Source organism: Bombina bombina, chromosome 4, assembly GCF_027579735.1.
Source record: "Bombina bombina isolate aBomBom1 chromosome 4, aBomBom1.pri, whole genome shotgun sequence".
Lineage (NCBI taxonomy): Eukaryota > Metazoa > Chordata > Amphibia > Anura > Bombinatoridae > Bombina > Bombina bombina.
Genome location: NC_069502.1, coordinates 345667433 through 345692517, shown reverse-complemented (window position 1 = coordinate 345692517; position 25085 = coordinate 345667433). Strand labels below are relative to the sequence as shown.

Sequence of the window (25085 nt, the reverse complement as noted above, 5' to 3'; positions counted from 1 at the left end):
TCCAGTCGGACAACATCACGACTGTGGCATATATCAATCATCAGGGGGGAGCAAGGAGTTCCTTAGCGATGATAGAAGTATCCAAGATAATACGATGGGTGGAGGCCCACTTTTGTCATCTGTCAGCAATCTACATCCCAGGAGTAGAGAACTGAGAAGCGGATTTCTTTCATGTAATTAGCAAGAGTCCATGAGCTAGTGACGTATGGGATATACATTCCTACCAGGAGGGGCAAAGTTTCCCAAACCTTAAAATGCCTATAAATACACCACTCACCAAACCCACAATTCAGTTTTACAAACTTTGCCTCCGATGGAGGTGGTGAAGTAAGTTTGTGCTAGATTCTACGTTGATATGCGCTCCGCAGCAAGTTGGAGCCCGGTTTTCCTCTCAGCGTGCAGTGAATGTCAGAGGGATGTGAGGAGAGTATTGCCTATTTGAATGCAGTGATCTCCTTCTACGGGGTCTATTTCATAGGTTCTCTGTTATCGGTCGTAGAGATTCATCTCTTACCTCCCTTTTCAGATCGACGATATACTCTTATATATACCATTACCTCTGCTGATTCTCGTTTCAGTACTGGTTTGGCTTTCTACAAACATGTAGATGAGTGTCCTGGGGTAAGTAAATCTTATTTTCTGTGACACTCTAAGCTATGGTTGGGCACTTTGTTTATAAAGTTCTAAATATATGTATTCAAACATTTATTTGCCTTGACTCAGAATGTTCAACTTTCCTTATTTTTCAGACAGTCAGTTTCATATTTGGGATAATGCATTTGAATTAATCATTTTTTCTTACCTTCAAAAATTTGACTCTTTTTTTCCTGTGGGCTGTTAGGCTCGCGGGGGCTGAAAATGCTTCATTTTATTGCGTCATTCTTGGCGCGGACTTTTTTGGCGCAAAAATTCTTTTCCGTTTCCGGCGTCATACGTGTCGCCGGAAGTTGCGTCATTTTTTGACGTTATTTTGCGCCAAAAATGTCGGCGTTCCGGATGTGGCGTCATTTTTGGCGCCAAAAGCATTTAGGCGCCAAATAATGTGGGCGTCTTATTTGGCGCTAAAAAATAAGGGCGTCGCTTTTGTCTCCACATTATTTAAGTCTTATTTTTTCAGTGCTTCTGGTTGCTAGAAGCTTGTTCTTTGGCATTTTTTCCCATTCCTGAAACTGTCATTTAAGGAATTTGATCAATTTTGCTTTATATGTTGTTTTTTCTCTTACATATTGCAAGATGTCTCACGTTGCATCTGAGTCAGAAGATACTACAGGAAAATCGCTGTCTACTGCTGGAGCTACCAAGCTAAGTGTATCTGCTATAATTTTTGGTATCTGTTTCTCCAGCTGTTGTTTGTATTGCATGTCATGACAAACTTATTAATGCAGATAAAATTTCCTTTAGTACTGTTACATTACCTGTTGCTGTTCCGTCAACATCTAATTTCTCCAACATAGGTGTGTCCGGTCCACGGCGTCATCCTTACTTGTGGGATATTCTCTTCCCCAACAGGAAATGGCAAAGAGCCCAGCAAAGCTGGTCACATGATCCCTCCTAGGCTCCGCCTACCCCAGTCATTCTCTTTGCCGTTGTACAGGCAACATCTCCACGGAGATGGCTTAGAGTTTTTTAGTGTTTAACTGTAGTTTTTATTATTCAATCAAGAGTTTGTTATTTTGAAATAGTGCTGGTATGTACTATTTACTCAGAAACAGAAAAGAGATGAAGATTTCTGTTTGTATGAGGAAAATGATTTTAGCAACCGTAACTAAAATCCATGGCTGTTCCACACAGGACTGTTGAGAGCAATTAACTTCAGTTGGGGGAACAGTGTGCAGTCTCTTGCTGCTTGAGGTATGACACATTCTAACAAGACGATGTAATGCTGGAAGCTGTCATTTTCCCTATGGGATCCGGTAAGCCATGTTTATTACGATGGTAAATAAGGGCTTCACAAGGGCTTATTAAGACTGTAGACTTTTCTGGGCTAAATCGATTCATTATTAACACATATTTAGCCTTGAGGAATCATTTTATCTGGGTATATTGATATTATAATATCGGCAGGCACTGTATTAGACACCTTATTTCTTAGGGGCTTTCCCAAAGCATAAGCAGAGCCTCATTTTCGCGCCGGTGTGGCGCACTTGTTTTTGAGAAGCATGGCATGCAGTCGCATGTGAGAGGAGCTCTGATACTTAGAATAGACTTTCTGAAGGCGTCATTTGGTATCGTATTCCCCTTTGGGTTTGGTTGGGTCTCAGCAAAGCAGATACCAGGGACTGTAAAGGGGTTAAAGTGTTAAAACGGCTCCGGTTCCGTTATTTTAAGGGTTAAAGCTTCCAAATTTGGTGTGCAATACTTTTAAGGCTTTAAGACACTGTGGTGAAAATTTGGTGAATTTTGTACAATTCCTTCATGTTTTTTCGCAATTGCAGTAATAAAGTGTGTTCAGTTTAAAATTTAAAGTGACAGTAACGGTTTTATTTTAAAACGTTTTTTGTACTTTATTATCAAGTTTATGCCTGTTTAACATGTCTGAACTACCAGATAGACTGTGTTCTGAATGTGGGGAAGCCAGAATTCCTGTTCATTTAAATAAATGTGATTTATGTGATAATGACAATGATGCCCAAGATGATTCCTCAAGTGAGGGGAGTAAGCATGGTACTGCATCATTCCCTCCTTCGTCTACACGAGTCTTGCCCACTCAGGAGGCCCCTAGTACATCTAGCGCGCCAATACTCCTTACTATGCAACAATTAACGGCTGTAATGGATAATTCTGTCAAAAACATTTTAGCCAAAATGAACCCTTGTCAGCGTAAGCGTGGCTGCTCTGTTTTAGTTACTGAAGAGCATGACGACGCTGATATTAATATCTCTGAAGGGCCCCTAACCCAATCTGAGGGGGCCAGGGAGGTTTTGTCTGAGGGAGAAATTACTGATTCAGGGAACATTTCTCAACAGGCTGAACCTGATGTAATTGCATTTAAATTTAAGTTGGAACATCTCCGCATTCTGCTTAAGGAGGTATTATCCACTCTGGATGATTGTGAAAAGTTGGTCATCCCAGAGAAACTATGTAAAATGGACAAGTTCCTAGAGGTGCCGGGGCTCCCAGAAGCTTTTCCTATACCCAAGCGGGTGGCGGACATTGTTAATAAAGAATGGGAAAGGCCCGGTATTCCTTTCGTCCCTCCCCCCATATTTAAAAAATTGTTTCCTATGGTCGACCCCAGAAAGGACTTATGGCAGACAGTCCCCAAGGTCGAGGGAGCGGTTTCTACTTTAAACAAACGCACCACTATACCCATAGAGGATAGTTGTGCTTTCAAAGATCCTATGGATAAAAAATTAGAAGGTTTGCTTAAAAAGATGTTTGTTCAGCAGGGTTACCTTCTACAACCAATTTCATGCATTGTCCCTGTCACTACAGCCGCATGTTTCTGGTTTGATGAGCTGATAAAGGCGCTCGATAGTGATTCTCCTCCTTATGAGGAGATTATGGACAGAATCAATGCTCTCAAATTGGCTAATTCTTTCACCCTAGACGCCACTTTGCAATTGGCTAGGCTAGCGGCTAAGAATTCTGGGTTTGCTATTGTGGCGCGCAGAGCGCTTTGGTTGAAATCTTGGTCGGCTGATGCGTCTTCCAAGAACAAGCTACTAAACATTCCTTTCAAGGGGAAAACGCTGTTTGGCCCTGACTTGAAAGAGATTATCTCTGATATCACTGGGGGTAAGGGCCACGCCCTTCCTCAGGATCGGCCTTTCAAGGCGAAAAATAGACCTAATTTTCGTCCCTTTCGTAAAAACGGACCAGCCCAAAGTGCTACGTCCTCTAAGCAAGAGGGTAATACTTCTCAAGCCAAGCCAGCTTGGAGACCAATGCAAGGCTGGAATAAGGGAAAGCAGGCCAAGAAACCTGCCACTGCTACCAAGACAGCATGAAATATTGGCCCCCGATCCGGGACCGGATCTGGTGGGGGGCAGACTCTCTCTCTTCGCTCAGGCTTGGGCAAGAGATGTTCTGGATCCTTGGGCGCTAGAAATAGTCTCCCAGGGTTATCTTCTGGAATTCAAGGGACTTCCCCCAAGGGGGAGGTTCCACAGGTCTCAGTTGTCTTCAGACCACATAAAAAGACAGGCGTTCTTACATTGTGTAGAAGACCTGTTAAAAATGGGAGTGATTCATCCTGTTCCACTAAGAGAACAAGGGATAGGGTTCTACTCCAATCTGTTCATAGTTCCCAAAAAAGAGGGAACGTTCAGACCAATCTTAGATCTCAAGATCTTAAACAAGTTTCTCAAGGTTCCATCGTTCAAGATGGAAACCATTCGAACTATTCTTCCTTCCATCCAGGAAGGTCAATTCATGACCACGGTGGATTTAAAGGATGCGTATTTACATATTCCTATCCACAAGGAACATCATCGGTTCCTAAGGTTCGCATTCCTGGACAAACATTACCAGTTCGTGGCGCTTCCTTTCGGATTAGCCACTGCTCCAAGGATTTTCACAAAGGTACTAGGGTCCCTTCTAGCGGTGCTAAGACCAAGGGGCATTGCAGTAGTACCTTACCTGGACGACATTCTGATTCAAGCGTCGTCCCTTCCTCAAGCAAAGGCTCACACGGACATCGTCCTGGCCTTTCTCAGATCTCACGGCTGGAAAGTGAACGTGGAAAAGAGTTCTCTATCCCCGTCAACAAGGGTTCCCTTCTTGGGAACAATTATAGACTCCTTAGAAATGAGGATCTTTCTAACAGAGGCCAGAAAAACAAAACTTCTAGACTCTTGTCGGATACTTCATTCCGTTCCTCTTCCTTCCATAGCTCAGTGCATGGAAGTGATCGGGTTGATGGTAGCGGCAATGGACATAGTTCCTTTTGCGCGCATTCATCTAAGACCATTACAACTGTGCATGCTCAGTCAGTGGAATGGGGACTATACAGACTTGTCTCCGAAGATACAAGTAAATCAGAGGACCAGAGACTCACTCCGTTGGTGGCTGTCCCTGGACAATCTGTCACAAGGGATGACGTTCCGCAGACCAGAGTGGGTCATTGTCACGACCGACGCCAGTCTGATGGGCTGGGGCGCGGTCTGGGGATCCCTGAAAGCTCAGGGTCTTTGGTCTCGGGAAGAATCTCTTCTACCGATAAATATTCTGGAGCTGAGAGCGATATTCAATGCTCTCAAGGCTTGGCCTCAGCTAGCGAGGACCAAGTTCATACGGTTTCAATCAGACAACATGACGACTGTTGCGTACATCAACCATCAGGGGGGAACAAGGAGTTCCCTAGCGATGGAAGAAGTGACCAAAATCATTCTATGGGCGGAGTCTCACTCCTGCCACCTGTCTGCTATCCACATCCCAGGAGTGGAAAATTGGGAAGCGGATTTTCTGAGTCGTCAGACATTGCATCCGGGGGAGTGGGAACTCCATCCGGAAATCTTTGCCCAAGTCACCCAGCGGTGGGGCATTCCAGACATGGATCTAATGGCCTCTCGTCAGAACTGCAAAGTTCCTTGCTACGGGTCCAGATCCAGGGATCCCAAGGCGGCTCTAGTGGATGCACTAGTAGCACCTTGGACCTTCAAACTAGCTTATGTGTTCCCGCCGTTTCCTCTCATCCCCAGGCTGGTAGCCAGGATCAATCAGGAGAGGGCGTCGGTGATCTTGATAGCTCCTGCGTGGCCACGCAGGACTTGGTATGCAGATCTGGTGACTATGTCATCGGCTCCACCTTGGAAGCTACCTTTGAGACGAGACCTTCTTGTTCAGGGTCCGTTCGAACATCCGAATCTGGTTTCACTCCAGCTGACTGCTTGGAGATTGAACGCTTGATTCTATCGAAGCGAGGATTCTCAGATTCTGTTATTGATACTCTTGTTCAGGCCAGAAAGCCTGTAACTAGAAAGATTTACCACAAGATTTGGAAAAAATATATCTGTTGGTGTGAATCTAAAGGATTCCCTTGGGACAAGGTTAAGATTCCTAAGATTTTATCCTTCCTTCAAGACGGATTAGAAAAAGGGTTATCTGCAAGTTCCCTGAAGGGACAGATTTCTGCCTTGTCTGTGTTACTTCACAAAAAGCTGGCAGCTGTGCCAGATGTTCAAGCCTTTGTTCAGGCTCTGGTTAGAATTAAGCCTGTTTACAAACCTTTGACTCCTCCTTGGAGTCTCAATTTAGTTCTTTCAGTTCTTCAGGGGGTTCCGTTTGAACCCTTACATTCCGTTGATATTAAGTTATTATCTTGGAAAGTTTTGTTTTTAGTTGCAATTTCTTCTGCTAGAAGAGTTTCAGAATTATCTGCTCTGCAGTGTTCTCCTCCTTATCTGGTGTTCCATGCAGATAAGGTGGTTTTACGTACTAAACCTGGTTTTCTTCCAAAAGTTGTTTCTAACAAAAACATTAACCAGGAGATTATCGTACCTTCTCTGTGTCCGAAACCAGTTTCAAAGAAGGAACGTTTGTTGCACAATTTGGATGTTGTTCGCGCTCTAAAATTCTATTTAGATGCTACAAAGGATTTTAGACAAACATCTTCCTTGTTTGTTGTTTACTCCGGTAAAAGGAGAGGTCAAAAAGCAACTTCTACCTCTCTCTCCTTTTGGATTAAAAGCATCATCAGATTGGCTTACGAGACTGCAGGACGGCAGCCTCCCGAAAGAATCACAGCTCATTCCACTAGGGCTGTGGCTTCCACATGGGCCTTCAAGAACGAGGCTTCTGTTGATCAGATATGTAGGGCAGCGACTTGGTCTTCACTGCACACTTTTACCAAATTTTACAAGTTTGATACTTTTGCTTCTTCTGAGGCTATTTTTGGGAGAAAGGTTTTGCAAGCCGTGGTGCCTTCCATTTAGGTGACCTGATTTGCTCCCTCCCTTCATCCGTGTCCTAAAGCTTTGGTATTGGTTCCCACAAGTAAGGATGACGCCGTGGACCGGACACACCTATGTTGGAGAAAACAGAATTTATGTTTACCTGATAAATTACTTTCTCCAACGGTGTGTCCGGCCCACGGCCCGCCCTGGTTTTTTTAATCAGGTCTGATAATTTATTTTCTTTAACTACAGTCACCACGGTACCATATGGTTTCTCCTATGCAAATATTCCTCCTTAACGTCGGTCGAATGACTGGGGTAGGCGGAGCCTAGGAGGGATCATGTGACCAGCTTTGCTGGGCTCTTTGCCATTTCCTGTTGGGGAAGAGAATATCCCACAAGTAAGGATGACGCCGTGGACCGGACACACCGTTGGAGAAAGTAATTTATCAGGTAAACATAAATTCTGTTTTTCAGAGTGTTCCTGATAAACATAAGAGATTTTATTTTTTAAATCCATTAAGAAGGCTATGTCTGTTATTTCTCCTTCTAGTTTACATAAAAGTCTTTTAAAACTTCTCTTTTTTCAGATGAATTTTTAAATGAACATCATCATTCTGATACTGATAATGGTTCTTCTGGTTCAGAGGTTTCTGTCTCATTGGTTGATGCTGATAAATCTTTGTATTTGTTCAAGATGGAATTTATTCGTTCTTTATTTAAAGAAGTATTAATTGCATTAGAAATAGAGGATTCTGGTCCTCTTGATTCTAAATCTAAACGTTTAAATAAGGTTTTTAAATCTCCTGTAGTTATTCCAGAAGTGTTTAATCTCCCTGATGCTATTTCTGAAGTAATTTCCAGGGAATGGAATAATTTGGGTAATTCTTTTACTCCTTCTAAACGTTTAAGCAATTATATCCTGTGCCATCTGACAGATTAGAGTTTTTTTGGGACAAAATCCCTAAGGTTATGGGGCTGTCTCTACTCCTGCTAAATGTGCTACTATTCCTACGGCAGATAGTAATTCATTTAAGGATCCTTTAGATAGGAAAATTGAATCCTTTCTAAGAAAAGCTTACTTATGTTCAGGTAATCTTCTTAGACTTGCTATATTTTTAGCGGATGTTGCTGCAGCTTCAACTTTTTGGTTAGAAGCTTTAGCGCAACAAGTAACAGATCATAATTTTATAGCATTATTATTATTCTATAACATGCTAATAATTTTATTGGTGATACCATCTTTTGATATCATTAGAGTTGATGTCAGGTATATGTCTCTAGCTATTTTAGCTAGAAAAGCTTTATGGATTAAACTTGGAATACTGATATGTCTTCTAAGTCAACTTTGCTTTCCCTTTCTTTCCAGGGTAATAAATTATTATTTCAACTGTTTCTGGAAGGAAGGGAACTTTTTTTCCAAAGGATAAAAAATCTAAGGTAAATTTAGGTCTAATAATCATTTCGTTCCTTTCCTCACAATAAGGAACAAAAGCCTGATCCTTCATTCTCAGGAGCGGTATCAGTTTGGAAACTATTTCCAGTTTGGAATATATCCAAGCCTTTTAGAAAACCTATAGCCAGCTCCTAAGTACCCATGAAGGTGCGGACCTTATTCCAGCTCAGCTGGTATGGGGCAGATTACGTTTTCTTCAAAGAAATTTTGATCAATTCCGTTCTCAATTTCTGGTTTCAGAACATTGTTTCAGAAAGGTACAGAATTGGCTTCAGTTAAGGCCTCCTGCTAAGAGATTTTTTTCTTTCCCGTGTCCCAGTTAACACAGCAAAGGCTCAGCATTTCTGAAATGTGTTTCAGATCTAGAGTTGGCTGGAGTAATTATGCCAGTTCCAGTTCTGGAACAGGGGCTGGGGTTTTATTTTATCTCTTTATTGTACCAAAGAAGGTCAATTCCTTCAGACCAGTTCCGGATCTATCAATATTGAATCGTTATGTAAGGATACCAACATTCAAGATGGTTACTGTAGGACTGTCCTGCCTTTTGTTTAGCAAGGGCATTATATGTCTACAATAGATTTACAGGATGTGTATCTACATATTCCGATTCATCCAGATCACTTTTAGCGTCTGAGATTCTCTTTTTAGACAAGCATTACCAGTTTTGTGGCTCTACCGTTTGGCCTAGCCTCAGTTCCAAGAATTTTTTTCAAAGGTTCTCGGTGCCCTTCTTTCTGTAATCAGAGAACAGGGTTTTTTGGTATTTCCTTATTGGACAATATCTGGGTACTTGCTCAGTCTTCTCATTTTCGAAGAATCTCATACGAATCGACTTGTGTTGTTTCTTCAAGTTCATGGTTGGAGGATCAATTTACCAATCAGTTCATTGATTCCTCAGACAAGTGTAACCTTTTTAGGTTTCTAGAATAGATTCAGTGTCTATGACTCTGTCCTTGTCAGACAAGAGAAGTTTAACATTGATATCAGCTTGTCAAAACCTTCAGTCACAATCATTCCCTTTGGTAGCCTTATGCATGGACATTTTAGGTCTTAGGACTGCCGCATCAGATGCGATCTCCTTTGCTCGTTTTCACATGCGACCTCTTCAGCTCTGTATGCTGAACCAATGGTGCAGGGATTACTCAAAGATATCTCAATTAATATCTTTAAACCGATTATACGACACTCTCTGACATGGTGGGCAGATCACCATCGTTTAGTTCAGGGGGCTTCTTTGTTCTTCCGACCTGGACTATAATCTCAACAGATGCAAGTCTTACAGGTTGGGGAGCTGTGTGGGGGTATCTGACGGCACAAGGGGTTTGGGAATCTCAGGAGGTGAGATTTCCGATCAATATTTTGGAACTCTGTGCAATTTCAGAGCTCTTCAGTCTTGGCCTCTTCTGAAGAGAGAGTTGTTCATTTGTTTTCAGATAGACAATGTCACAACTGTGGCATACATCAATCATCAAGGAGAGACTCACAGTCCTCTGGCTATGAAAGAAGTATCTCGAATTTTGGTTTGGGCGGAATCCAGCTCCTGTCTAATCTCTGCGGTTCATATCCCAGGTATGGACAATTGGAAAGCGGATTATCTCAGTCGCCAAACGTTGCACCTGGGCGAATGGTCTTCACCCAGAGGTATTTCCTCAGATTGTTCAAATGTGGGAACTCTCAGAAATAGATCTGATGGCTTCTCATCTAAACAAGAAACTTCCCTGGTATCTGTCCGGATCCAGGGATCCTCGGGCGGAGGCAGTGGATGCATTATCTCTTCCTTACAAGTGTCATCCTGCCTATATCTTTCCGCCTCTAGTTCTTCTTCCAAGGGTATTCTCTAATATTCTTAAGGAATGCTCGTTTGTCCTGCTGGTAGCTCCAGCATGGCCTCACAGGTTTTGGTATGCGGATCTTGTCCGGATGGCCTCTTGCCAGCTGTGGACTCTTCCGTTAAGACCAGTCTTTCTGTCTCAAGGTTCTTTTTTCCATCAGGATCTCAAAACCTTAATTTTAAGGTGTGGAGTTTGAACGCTTGATTCTTGGTCAAAGAGGTTTCTCTGACTCTGTGATTGATACTATGTGACAGGCTCGTAAATCTGTATCTAGAGAGATATATTATAGAGTCTGGAAGACTTATATTTCTTCAGGATGGTTTAGATAAAGGTTTGTCCGCAAGTTTCTTGAAAGACAAATCTCTGCTCTTTCTGTTCTTTTTCACAGAAGGATTGCTAATCTTCCTGATATTCATTGTTTTGTACAAGCTTTGGTTCGTATAAAACCTGTCATTAAGTCAATTTTTCCTCTTTGGAGTTTGAATTTGGTTCTGGGGGCTCTTCAAGCTTCTCCTTTTGAACCCATGCATTCTTTGGTCGTTATATTACTTTCTTGGAAAGTTTTGTTTCTTTTGGCCATCTCTTCTGCCAGAAGAGTCTCTGAATTATCTACTCTTTTTTGTGAGTCTCCTTTTCTGATTTTGCATCAGGATAAGGCGGTGCTGCGAACTTCTTTTGAATTTTTTACCTAAGGTTGTGAATTCTAACAACATTAGTAGAGAAATTGTGGTTCCTTCATTATGTCCTAATCCTATGAATTCTAAGGAGAAATCATTGCATTCTTTGGATGCTGTTAGAGCTTTGTAATATTATGTTGAAGCTACTAAGTCTTTCCGAAAGACTTCTAGTCTATTTGTCATCTTTTCCGGTTCTAGAAAAGACCAGAAAGCTTCTGCCATTTCTTTGGCATCTTGGTTGAAATCTTTATTTCATCATGCCTATGTTGAGTCGGGTAACACTCCGCCTCAAAGGATTACAGCTCATTCTACTAGGTCAGTTTCTACTTCCTGGGCGTTTAAGAATGAAGCTTCGGTTGATCAGATTTGTAAAACAGCAACTTGGTCCTCTTTGCATACTTTTACTAAATTCTACCATTTTGATGTGTTTTCTTCTTCTGAAGCAGTTTTTGGTAGAAACGTACTTCAGGCAGTGGTTTCAGTTTGAATCTTCTGCTTATGTTTTTTCATTAAAATTTTATTCTGGGTGTGGATTATTTTCAGCAGGAATTGGCTGTCTTTATTTTATCCCTCCCTCTCTAGTGACTCTTGTGTGGAAAGATCCACATCTTGGGTAATCATTATCCCATACGTCACTAGCTCATGGACTCTTGCTAATTACATGAAAGAAAACATAATTTATGTAAGAACTTACCTGATAAATTCATTTCTTTCATATTAGCAAGAGTCCATGAGGCCCGCCCTTTTTTGTGGTGGTTTTGATTTTTTTATATAAAGCACAATTATTCCAATTCCTTATTTTATATGCTTTCGCACTTTTTTCTTATCACCCCACTTCTTGGCTATTCGTTAAACTGAATTGTGGGTGTGGTGAGGGGTGTATTTATAGGCATTTTAAGGTTTGGGAAACTTTGCCCCTCCTGGTAGGAATGTATATCCCATACGTCACTAGCTCATGGACTCTTGCTAATATGAAAGAAATGAATTTATCAGGTAAGTTCTTACATAAATTATGTTTTTCTAAGTCGACAGACCTTTCATCCGGGGGAGTGGGAACTCCACCCGGAGGTATTTGCCTCACTGATTCTCCAATGGGGCAGAGCCAAATTGGATCTGATGGCATCTCGACAGAATGCCAAGCTTCCAAGATACGGAGCCAGGTCGAGGGATCCTCAGGCCAAACTGATAGATGCCTTTGTCGTTCAGCCTAGCTTATGTGTTTACACCATTTGCTCTCCTTCCACGCGTGATTGCTCAAATCAAAGCGGAGAGAGCTTCAGTAATCCTGATAGCGCCTGCGTGGCCACGCAGGACTTAGTATGCGGATTTAGTGGACATGTCCTCTCTGCCACAGTGGAAACTTCCTTTGAGACAGGACCTTCTCATTCAAGGTCCTTTCCAACATCCAAATTTAGTTTCTCTGCAGCTGACTGCGTGGAGATTGAACGCTTAATTTTATCGAAGCGAGGATTCTCTGATTCGGTCATCAATACTTTGATACAGGCTAGAAAGCCTGTCGCTAGAAAAATCTATCATAAGATATGGCTTAAATATCTTTATTGGTGTGAATCCAAGGGTTACTCATGGAGTAAAATTAGGATTCCCAGGATTCTGTCTTTTCTCCAAGAAGGATTGGAGAGCAAGTTCTTTAAAGGGACAAATTTCTGCTTTGTCAATTTTGCTTCACAAACGTTTGGCAGATGTGCCAGATGTTCAGTCTTTTTGTCACGCTCTATCTAGAATTAATCCTGTATTTAGACCTATTACTCCTCCCTGGAGTTTGAATTTAGTTCTTCGTGTTCTTCAAGGGGTTCCGTTTGAACCCATAGATATTAAATTATTATCTTGAAAAGTACTGTTTTGGTTGCTATTTCTTCTGCTCGAAGAGTTTCTGAGCTTTCAGCGTTACAGTGTGATTCACCTTATCTCATTTTTTATTCTGATAAGGTGGTTTTACGTACCAAACCTGGATTTCATCCTAAGGTTGTTTAAAATAAGAATATTAATCAGGAAATTGTTGTTCTTTCTTTATGTCCTAACCCTTCTTCTAAGAAGGAGCGTATGTTGCATAATTTGGATGTGGTCCGTGCCTTAAAGTTTTACTTTCAATCATCTTCATTTTTCATTGTTTATTCTGGAAAGCGTAGGGGTCAGAAAGCTAAGGCTACCTCTCTTTCTTTTTGGCTGAGGAGTATCATCCGCCTGGCATATGAGACTGCTGGACAGCAGCTTTCTGAAAGAATTACGGCTCATTCTACTAGGGCTGTGGCTTCCACATGGGCCTTTAAAAACGATGCTTCTGTTGAACAGATTTGTAAGGCTGCGACTTGGTCGTCCCTTCATACTTTTTCCAAATTTTACAAATTTTATACTTTTGCTTCATCTGAGGCTGTTTTTGGGAGAAAGGTTCTTCAAGCAGTGGTGCCTTCCGTTTAGGTTCCTGTCTTGTCCCTCCCTTTCATCTGTGTCCTATTGCTTTGGTATTGGTATCCCACAAGTAAGGATGAAATCCGTGGACTCGTCATATCGTAAAAGAAATTAATTTATCAGGTAAGCATAAATTTACTTTTTCTTCATTCTTCTGATCCACTTCTCTCTGATCTTCCCACAATACATCATCTTCACTACCATCCAATACAACATTTTTTGAATCCTTTTATGATTGATTCTAAAGATATCATTGCCCATGCAGAAATAATCCACTGACACAGCAAAACCACTAACCGTTTCTTCATCTGCTGCTTGGTGTGAGGGCATGATCTCCAGCCATAAGTCATTCAGAATACTGCTGCTGTAGATAGTCTTTTTGGATGTCATACCCCCTGCCTGGTATTACAACCAGATCTGATTTCAAGGATGCAATCTTACTTTTTACATCAGGTTTTAAAAGTCCTTTTAAATGCATCCAATACCAGCATTGATTTTTTTCCAAGCAACTGATAGCCAATCATTCATCAGCTCCTTGCTCATCCATCCCTTTTCATGTCATCGGACAATTAAGCCTCTTGGAAGACTTTCCTTCAGCTTAGTTTTGCACATAAGGTGTCAGCTTATGACCATCAGCTGTAACAGCTAACATTGCTGTGACACATAATTTTTTATTGCCTGTGGTCCTCACAAAAATGTGAATTGCTCCTTTTTTATCCACGATTCTTGTATTACTTGGCATATCAAAGAAAACTGGAGTTTCATCGGCATTTCCAGTTTGGCTCAATGGATAGTTGTGCTTTTTCCTGAGCTCTTATGATATACCGTTGGAATGCAAGTAGCTTTTCATTGAAATCAACAGGTAGTCTTTGTGCAATTGTTGTCCTGCGTCTCAGAGATGCCATTTCTGAGCATAAATCTACGGCTTGCTTTAAATTCATGCTTGGGAATATTTAAAGGGACACAAAACCCACATTTTGTCTTTCATGATTTAGATAGCGCATGCAATTTTAAGCAACTTTCTATTTTACTCCTAATATACTTTTTTCTTCATTCTCTTGCTATCTTTATTTTAAAAGCAGGAATGTAAGCTAGGAGCCGGCTCATTTTTAGTTCAGCACCTGGGTAGCATCTGCTTATTGGTGGCTAAATGTATCTTTAATTGTTTGGTGCAAAATTTAAACAGTGTATGTATACTGATATTTGAAGCATTATTAAAGGCATATGAGCCCAAAATCTTGCAGATTTTGTGTACCTTCAGGTCTAATACAGGATATTGTATTTTAACATAGAGGTACTGTGGACATTACTGTATACTGCCATATTTCCTTTATATCTCTTTTAAAAATACATGTCCCCCCTCCCCCCAGTTTTCTTCCATTTTCCTGATATAAATCACATCACTTACAAGATACAAAACTCACTAAGTGGCACAGAAGAGAAACAGCTGCACAAACGGTCAGTGAAGTAAAAAAAGCCTTTATTAGAAAATGCTAGTAATATAAACACATATACCTCAGGAGGGGGACTCCATCTGACCTGTTTCACGCTGTTACAAGTGCAAATTCTATGATTAAGTGCTTGTAACAGCGCAGAGTCCCCCTCCTGAGGTATATGTGTTTATATTACTAGCATTTTCTAATAAAGGCTTTTTTTAATTCACGGACCGTTTGTGCAGCTGTTTCTCTTCTGTGCTACTTATGCTTAGCGGGTAGTTCGTACGTTCACAGCTTTGCACCCTTTTGTTGCCGGCTTGATCCCTGGCTTTTCTCCTTATCCGTTGGAGTCTACTGCATTAATGCTTCAGAGTGGCAACCCCTCTGCTACAAAACTCACTAAGGTCTCTTCAGCTTCACCAGTTTATTTGCTTCTCTGTGCTGTCATGTCACTAAAGGTCACTCATCTCTCTATTCTTTAGGTAAATAACTGTACAAAATAACATGAATTGGTAAAGCTAGAGAAGCCAGTGTACCTTGAGAGAACCTCATGATTTTTTTATCCACTGTGAGCTAGGTTACAAATGGAGTGCTAATTTATTCGCGCACCCGTAAACGGGCAAATTCGCCTGTTTACAGGCGCATGATAACCAGCCATTACATGTGGCTGGTTGTTACTACAGCAAGCTTGCGGTAGCAATTAGCGCTCCAAAAATTAACCAGAGATCAGATCTCTGGTTAATTATAAAAAAGTGCCCCAATTGGCCCCAAATTAAAAAGTATTGTTTTTCTATTAAAAAAATAAATAAATGTACATATATATATATTTAAATTTGCTGCCAATAACTGCGCAACTTACTCCCTTCGCTTCGCTAGGTTTTCATGTCTGTGTCTCGTGAGACATTTGCAGTGCACCTAACTTGTAATACCAGCGCATATTTGCGTGCGCTAGTATTGCTAAGTGGATCGCAAATTTTGCCCTCACGAAAACTATATTTTGCACTCTACTTGTAATCTGGCCCTGTATGTGTACAGTTGCAAAAGCATATGAGATCTGTACTTCCTGTTTTGTGTTTGACTGACAAGGAGATGTTTTAGTAATTTCTATAATGCTAATATATTTCTAAGTATATATCATTGGCATGATTTACAATTGGTTACTTGTTTAATTCTTAAAGAAAATTTGCCAAAAATGCTTTAATAATTAAATGTTTTGTTTGTTTTTTTCTCCCACACTCCTACAATATTTATGTACATACTAATTCTACCCCCACTAACAGCATTTCTAAACCTGTTTTGGATAAGGGCACTGCTGTTTCAATCTAACCCTTGTTCTACCATTAGCATAGACCAGTATATGTAGAGAACAGTGTTACCATGTCCTGTTTACAATGTAATCAAGGGAGAAGTTTATGGAGGTACTTGAAATAATTACATAAGACAAACATTGCTCAAAAATTTCAAAGGTTAAAATTAACTATATTCAACATTGAAGTTACAGACTATATAGAATAAGGAACTGTGTTGAAAAATACATTAATTGCTTTCTTATTTTATAGCCATGGATAACATTGAAGAAGAACTAACGTGTTCAATTTGCTACAGTATATTTGAAGATCCTCGGATTCTGCCTTGCTCACATACTTTTTGTAGAAACTGTCTTGAAAGTGTCATTAATTCTTCAGAAAATTACTTATGGAGACCATCCATGCTTCGACTCACATGCCCATCTTGCAGGGGTATTGCTGAACTCTCTGCAACTGGCATCCGTGGTTTGCCTGTCAACTTTGCACTGAAATCAATTATTGAAAAATACAACCCCAATGATCACTGCGGCACAACAAAGTGCCCAGAGCACCCCAAACAACCATTAAATGTGTTTTGCCTGAAAGATAGAACATTAGTTTGTGGCCATTGTCTTACAGTAGGGCATCATACAGGCCATCCTATTGATGATCTGCAAAGTGCCTATATAAAGGAAAAGGAAACTGCCTGTAAGCTGTTAGAGACATTAAGTGATAAAAATTTCACAGGTGTCTCCTGTGTGATTAAAAAGCTAGAAGAACAAATGGCTTACAGTAAACGAGTTGTTCAGGATGACAAGAACGAGGTGTTGAAATATTTTGATAAGTTAAATGAGTCTTTGGAGAAAAAGAAGCAAAATATTCTAGCTGTTCTTAATGATGTCAATCAACAAATTGTTGATCTTTACAGTCCACTAATAGAGAGAATGAAACAAGTCCAAGATGAAGAAATAGATGTAATTTCTCTGTGTCGGTCCACCCAAGAAGATGAATCACCGTTGACTTTTCTTGAAAATATTCACAACATCCATCAAAGAATGCAGGCTTTGAAAAAACAGCAACTTGTTAAAGTTCATCCTGTTGTCATTCACCCTAGAATAGGACAATTTTTAAAGGATAAATTGTTAAAAACTAATGTTGGAGATTTAGATATGCTGACAATACCACCAGTTCAAATTCACTTTAAAAAGGACACGGGAAATACAAAAACAAACAAATTTCCATATTTTTTACCTTTATGTTTATTTTTTATACTCATGGTAGTGTTTATTGTATTGTGCAACCAGGACATAGAACTTCTTTTTAAAGCAGGTTATTGTTCATATATCTCTAAACGTATGCAACTAGTTGTGAATTGCTTATGTGATAACATGTATACTGTAAAAACAGCCTTTTACAAGGTCTTGTGTATAATACAAGAATTCATCATGCAGTATTTCACTTAACAGATTTGAGATCATTTTTAAGATATAACAATAAATGTGTATGTGAGAACTTGTGTTTTTTTGTGTATAATTATGGTATGTAATATGCAGGGACATTGCTAGTTTGTGAAAGGGCTAGAGACTTCAGACCTTCTTCATTTGGGTCCACTCAAGAATCTTTTTCAAGATGAACCCCTCCATAGGCAAAAAACAAAATTAAACAGGGACTTTGCACCATTACTGCTATTATTACCCACAAAAATATAATTTACACTTACATGATGAATTATTTTCTTTTAAGAGATAAGAATGACAAACTAGACCAGATCTTAAACAAAAATGCAGTCAGATCGATTAGAATAATCGACACACAGTACTATATTTATGGGAATAAACCCGACGACAGAATGCTAGCCAACAAATTAAAGGAAATCACTAAAACCACAACAGTCCCATAACTACAACAACCAGACAACAAAACTACCAACGACCCACTAGCAATTGCAAACACCTTTGCGGACTACTACCACAAGTTGTATAACCTCCCAAAACCTAATAAGAAATGTGACAGTATAAACGAACTAAATAATTTCTTAGGAAATAGTACATTACCAAACATAACTACAGAAGAACTAAATTCATTAAACCTCCCTATTGCCCACACTGAAATAAAACTTGTTATAAAAAGCTCCAAGAGTCCAGATGGGTACTCTGGTACCTTCTACAAAACGCTAGAGAACTTCTTAATACCACAACTATCCTTGGTGTTTAACTCAATTTTACAAGGCAAAGAAATCCCCAAAGAAATGATGATAGCAAGAATTGCAGTAATCCCAAAACCAGGCAAGAACAAACAACACTGCCGAAATTATAGGACCATTTCCTTGATCAATCAAGATGTCAAATTATTCACAAAAATACTAGCTAATCGACTCAACCCTATACTTACCAAAATAATCAACCCAGATCAAGTAGGATTCATAAAGAACAAAGAATCCCCCGATAATACATAAACGGTTATAGATCTGATCAACATTTCCACAGTCCGAGGAACGCCTTCTCTGTTCCTTTCATTGGACGCAGAGAGGACGTTCGACAGGATAAATTGGGATTACATGTTTGCCACCCTAAAAAAAAAAAAATAGGTATCACTGGAACTTTCCTAGATGCTCTTATAAGCATATACTCTTCCCCCTCAGCTTATGTTAAATTATCAGGCTACCAATCGAAATCTATCCCAATTAGTAATGGCACCCATCAGGGATTCCCGTTATCACCTTTATTATTTGCACTCGGTATTGAACCTCTTGCAATTTAAAATCAGAGACAATCCAGACATTTCAGGCATTAAAGTAGGCTCAACGGAGCACAAAGTGTCATATATTTGCTGACAATATAATACTATTCTTAACCAACCACCCACTACTATCCCTCCCACCATTATACCTCTCCGGATATAAAATCAACAAAGATAAATGTGAGGCGTTAAGTATAAAATTACCGCGACATACCAAAAAACTATTAGAACTAAATTTCACATTTAAATGGGCAAAAAAAAAAATACCTGGGAATTAACCTCCCTGCAAATATCTTACCAAAAATACTGCATCTTTTTCGGTCATTACCCATATCAGTCCCACATTCCGAGCTTCATAGGTTGCACAAAGATATTATGAGATTTATATGGCTAGGGGAAGGATAAACAAAAACTCATGTGTACTAGCAAAGATGAAGGAGGAGTGGGATTCCCAAATTTGATTCCATACTATTATTCAGCAAGGATGGCTCAGACCTTACAGTGCTTCAAAATCAATCATAATGCACAATGGGTTCAAATCGAATCTGACATCATGGAGACAGACATGCTCTCTCAAATCTTTTGGGCACCAAATAACATGAATTACCCACAAAAAAGTATGTACATTGCTATAAAACATACAATTGATTACCCTTTGATTGATACACCTTTGATTACCCATTCTTCCTCATTAGACCAAATAATACAACAAAAATGGTCCAACAAAGGGCTCTATAGAATAGCAGATATATTGGTAGATAACAAAATAATGACATATGAATATTACAGAGGACTCTACAATACTGACAAGAACATTTGGTACCATTATTTACAAATAAAATCTAGAGTACACAAAATCATAGGTAACACACAACTACAGCCAAACACCCCATTAGAATTACTATACCTTTCCAAAAATCATTTACGTGGCACAATCTCAATATTATACCCTATATTTAACTCTATATCTAAAGAAAGTAAGTCACAACTAATGCTAAAATGGGAACAAGACTTAGACACTTCCTGGCCAATTAAGACCTGGACAACTACCTTAAACAAGGGGCAATCGTTCTCACACAATGCAATGCTCAAATAAATCTTTCTAAAAGTTGCTTATAGATGGTTCCTTTTATCCAACCAGATCTAATAGCTCAGTGGACCCTATGTCTAAACTATGCTATAGAGGTTGCAGAGAGAATGGAACATACTTTCACATGTGGTGGTGGTGTGATAAAATCAGAGATGTATGGGACCAGACATCTGCATTATTAAGCTCTATATTCCAAAAATAAACCATACTATCACCATAACAGGCATTACTGCATTTCCAAATCCCTAGCATCCCAAAGAAGTACTTTAAACTAGTCATGATGATTTGCACAATATTAGGAATCGGCATAGCCCAATTTTGGAAGACATCCCCACCAAATTTTACACTTATAATGAATAAAGTAATATACCATTATAATATGGCAAGTTCAGCCGCTGAATCTCTTAATGCCAAAGAGAGTTTCCTGTTGCAATGGGAACCATTTATCATGTACTATGAAGCCAAAGAAAAATAGTAAAACCTGGTACACCGCTTCCGCAAACCACACCATAGAAAAAGGGCCGGGGCATGTGGGGAGTCCTATTACAAAGAATAACTATGTACCATCTTTAACAAAAACCTAATGAGTGACAAATTGATATTATATTACTTTACCGAAATTCACATGTACAAAGTGACAACCTATATAGAAAATTGTTAAGTTGCTGGAATTCTTTATTCATGTATATTATATATGTAAAATAACAATAAAAACAATTTCAACATAAATTAATTTCTTTCATGGTGGTGAGAGTCCACGATCCTTTATTTCTGGGAATTATACTCCTGCCCTCTATGAGGAGGCAAAGTTCCCAAAACTCCAAGAGCCCTTAAAACCCCTGCCACCTTACTGGATACTAGTCTGACGTAAACCAATGAGAAGAAAATTCGCTCTCATAAAACATAACATTTATTCCTTTGGTTAAAAAATAGGAAAACAGCCAGCATATATTACAATGCACAGCGCAGCACAACCGGCTTACGCGTTTCGGCAATCTGCCGTAATCATAGCTTGGTGTACCTAATCATTTAAAAAGTGTTTAAAACTTTGTTATTGGTTAAGAAAACTGCGCTTCATTCTAGAAACTCTATGCCTACCACTCAACTTAGTGTGATAGTGTATAATGAATGGTGAGACAATGAAAAAGGGTTAACATTTTCTATACCCCTAGACTATCACACCAGTATCAATCTAAATCATTCACAAATCTCTAGTTATATAACATATATACATATTTAGAATGTCATAATATCTATATCTCAATTGATAGAAAACTTTTCATACTATTACTTCATGGTTACACAAGAAACTATCATTATCATGCTCTGTAAACTATATGTTAAATGCAGTATTAAAGGAAGTATACATACTGTTGTTGAAAAACATAGATCAATTTACTTCATTACTTTCTAAAGTTAGAATGTTCTCTTTGTTTCAATGCATTTCTATACTGACTCATATCTCATTATGACAAACCAAGTACCATAACCAATCACCAATAGATGATCATTATTCCCAATAATTTATCAGATCATATCTGGAGTTTAGGCCATCAGGTACCCTGGTTTTAAGTCTAAATATCCAGAAAAGTTCTCATTTAACCAAGAGTCTATCCAGACCCCCCTCCCCCTCTCGGGGTTAGTTACCCTCTCTATAGCACACCATTTAAATGTGCTAAGATCACTATTGTGTGTGTCGACAAAATGTCGAACCAGAGGGGTGGAAGACTAGCCCTGGCTAATCGTAGAAAAAAATGTTCCATGATCCTGGATTTAATGTTCCTTGACATGAGAGCTGTTTATTGTACCCCACAGGATTCACATCTGATGAGGTAAATAACTTGAGTTGACATATAGTTAAGACTTTTAATGTTTTCCCAGTTATGTGAGGTGTAAAGGTCCTCGTCTTATCGATATATTCACACTAGGTCTGTACTTTCTATGACCACACCTAGACATTACTAAATGCCTCATCCATAAACTTGACTTATTATTAGCTGTTTTCAATTGGGTGGGTGAGAGTAAGGACCCCAAAGTGGGACATTTTTTTGAACTACACCTTAGACCTTCTTTTACAAGATTTACTAAGCTATCGTCAGCTGCCAAAATAGGAAAATGTTTGTGGACAATAGATTCTATTTGTGGAAATTGTGCACTATATTCCGTAACAAATGTAACTCCCTTGAAAACTTTGTTGTGATTTGTCACATTGTTTCCCTGCAAAAGACTCTCTCTTGGTCTGGACTCAACTTGTTTCCTAGCTCTAGTTATATCCTTACGATTATATCCCCTTTCTCTTAGCCTCTTTTCAAGTTCTTCTGCCTGATGGCAATAGTCTTGCCATTCTGTGCAGTTCCTTCTTAAGTGTGTAAATTGCCCTTTGGCTAGCTCAGAAACTGTATGTTTGGGGTGACAGCTCTTTCCATGGAGTAAATAATTCCCAGATATTGGATTTCTGTAAACATTTGTGGTAATATTACCATTTCTGGAACCAGTCAAAGTTAGGTCCAGATAATAGACAGTAGTTAACTAACACTCGAATGTGAACCTGATTCTCATTCAGCCAATCTACAAAAAACTGTATATAATCCCTCGGGCCACTCCATATAAACAAAAGATCATCAATAAATCTCTTATATGTTTGAATATAAGATCTAAAAGGGTTCCTATCTCCAAAGATGTGGAAGAACTCCCACCAACCTAAGAATCGGTTGGCATATGAAGGAGCAAATTTTGCTCCCATGGCTGTTCCACATCTCTGGAGATAGTAAACCCCCTGAAATTGAAAGAAATTATGGGTCAACAAAAAGAGGGACACCCTCAATACATATTGTTGAAAATCCTTAGTATATTCAATAAAGTTTCTTAAATATAAACTAATGGCTTAGAAACCCTTCTCATGTGATAGAATATAAAGATATCACATCCACTGTGATCCAACAGTATGTACCTTTCTTTCATGTAATTAACAAGAGTCCATGAGCTAGTGACGTATGGGATATACATTCCTACCAGGAGGGGCAAAGTTTCCCAAACCTTAAAATGCCTATAAATACACCCCTCACCACACCCACAAATCAGTTTTACAAACTTTGCCTCCAAGGGAGGTGGTGAAGTAAGTTTGTGCTAGATTCTACGTTGATATGCGCTCCGCAGCAAGTTGGAGCCCGGTTTTCCTCTCAGCGTGCAGTGAATGTCAGAGGGATGTGAGGAGAGTATTGCCTATTGAATGCAGTGATCTCCTTCTACGGGGTCTATTTCATAAGGTTCTCTGTTATCGGTCGTAGAGATTCATCTCTTACCTCCCTTTTCAGATCGACGATATACTCTTATATTTACCATTTCCTCTACTGATTCTCGTTTCAGTACTGGTTTGGCTTTCTACAAACATGTAGATGAGTGTCCTGGGGTAAGTAAGTCTTATTTTCTGTGACACTCTAAGCTATGGTTGGGCACTTTATTTATAAAGTTCTAAATATATGTATTCAAACATTTATTTGCCTTGACTCAGAATGTTCAACTTTCCTTATTTCCAGACAGTCAGTTTCATATTTGGGATTATGCTTTAAATTATCATATTTTGTCTTACCTCAAAAATTTGACTTTTTTCCCTGTGGGCTGTTAGGCTCGCGGGGGCTGAAAATGCTTCATTTTATTGCGTCATTTTTGGCGCGGATTTTTTTGGCGCAAAAATTCATTTCCGTTTCCGGCGTCATACGTGTCGCCGGAAGTTGCGTCATTTTTTGACGTTATTTTGCGCCAAAAATGTCGGCGTTCCGGATGTGGCGTCATTTTTGGCGCCAAAAACATTTAGGCGCCAAATAATGTGGGCGTCTTATTTGGCGCCAAAAAATATGGGCGTCGCTTTTGTCTCCACATTATTTCAGTCTCATTTTCATTTGCTTCTGGTTGCTAGAAGCTTGATGTTTGGCATTTTTTTCCCATTCCTGAAACTGTCTTATAAGGAATTTGATTTATTTTGCTTTATATGTTGTTTTTTCTCTTACATATTGCAAGATGTCTCACGTTGCATCTGAGCCAGAAGATACTACAGGAAAACCACTGCCTGCTGGATCTACCAAAGCTAAGTGTATCTGCTGTAAACTTTTGGTAGCTATTTCTCCAGCTGTTGTTTGTATTAATTGTCATGACAAACTTGTTAAAGCAGATAATATTTCCTTTAGTGATGTACCATTGCCTGTTGCAGTTCCCTCAACATCTAAGGTGCAGAATGTTCCTGATAACATAAGAGATTTTGTTTCTGAATCCATAAAGAAGGCTTTGTCTGTTATTTCTCCTTCTAGTAAACGTAAAAAGTCTTTTAAATCTTCTCTCTCTACAGATGAATTTTTAAATGAACACCATCATTCTGATTCTTTGGACTCTTCTAGTTCAGAGGATTCTGTCTCAGAGATTGATGCTGATAAATCTTCATATTTATTTAAGATGGAATTTATTCGCTCTTTACTTAAAGAAGTACTAATTGCTTTAGAAATAGAGGATTCTAGTCCTCTTGATACTAATTCTATACGTTTGGATAAGGTTTTTAAAGCTCCTGCGGTTATTCCAGAAGTCTTTCCTGTTCCTAATGCTATTTCTGCAGTAATTGCTAAGGAATGGGATAAATTGGGTAATTCATTTACTCCTTCTAAACGTTTTAAGCAATTATATCCTGTTCCGCCTGACAGGTTAGAATTTTGGGACAAAATCCCTAAAGTTGATGGGGCTATTTCTACCCTTGCTAAACGTACTACCATTCCTACGTCAGATGGTACCTCGTTTAAGGATCCTTTAGATAGAAAAATTGAATCTTTTCTAAGAAAAGCTTATCTATGTTCAGGTAATCTTCTTAGACCTGCTATATCATTGGCTGATGTTGCTGCAGCTTCAACTTTTTGGTTGGAAACTCTAGCGCAACAAGTAACAAATCGTGATTCTCATGATATTATTATTCTTCTCCAGCATGCTAATAATTTCATCTGTGATGCCATTTTTGATATTATTAGAGTTGATGTTAGATTTATGTCTCTGGCTATCTTAGCCAGAAGAGCTTTATGGCTTAAGACTTGGAATGCTGATATGGCTTCTAAATCAACTCTACTTTCCATTTCTTTCCAGGGAAACAAATTATTTGGTTCTCAGTTGGATTCTATTATTTCAACTGTTACTGGTGGGAAAGGAACTTTTTTACCACAGGATAAAAAATCTAAAGGTAAAAACAGGGCTAACAATCGTTATCGTTCCTTTCGTTTCAACAAAGAACAAAAGCCTGATCCTTCGTCCTCAGGAGCAGTTTCAGTTTGGAA

General features: G+C 39.3%; 1 protein-coding gene across 2 annotated transcripts in view; it reads left to right on the top strand.

Moving 5' to 3' along the window:
* Positions 1–17462, top strand: part of TRIM59 (tripartite motif containing 59) — a 105663-nt gene extending 88201 nt beyond the window's left edge. For both annotated transcript variants that reach the window (XM_053710102.1, XM_053710103.1), the window contains exon 2: positions 16224–17462. In XM_053710102.1, the coding sequence (XP_053566077.1) occupies positions 16226–17413 (1188 nt within the window). In that variant the 5' untranslated portion in view covers positions 16224–16225 and the 3' untranslated portion in view covers positions 17414–17462. The remainder of the gene's footprint in view (positions 1–16223) is intronic.
* Positions 17463–25085: the final 7623 nt, after the last annotated feature.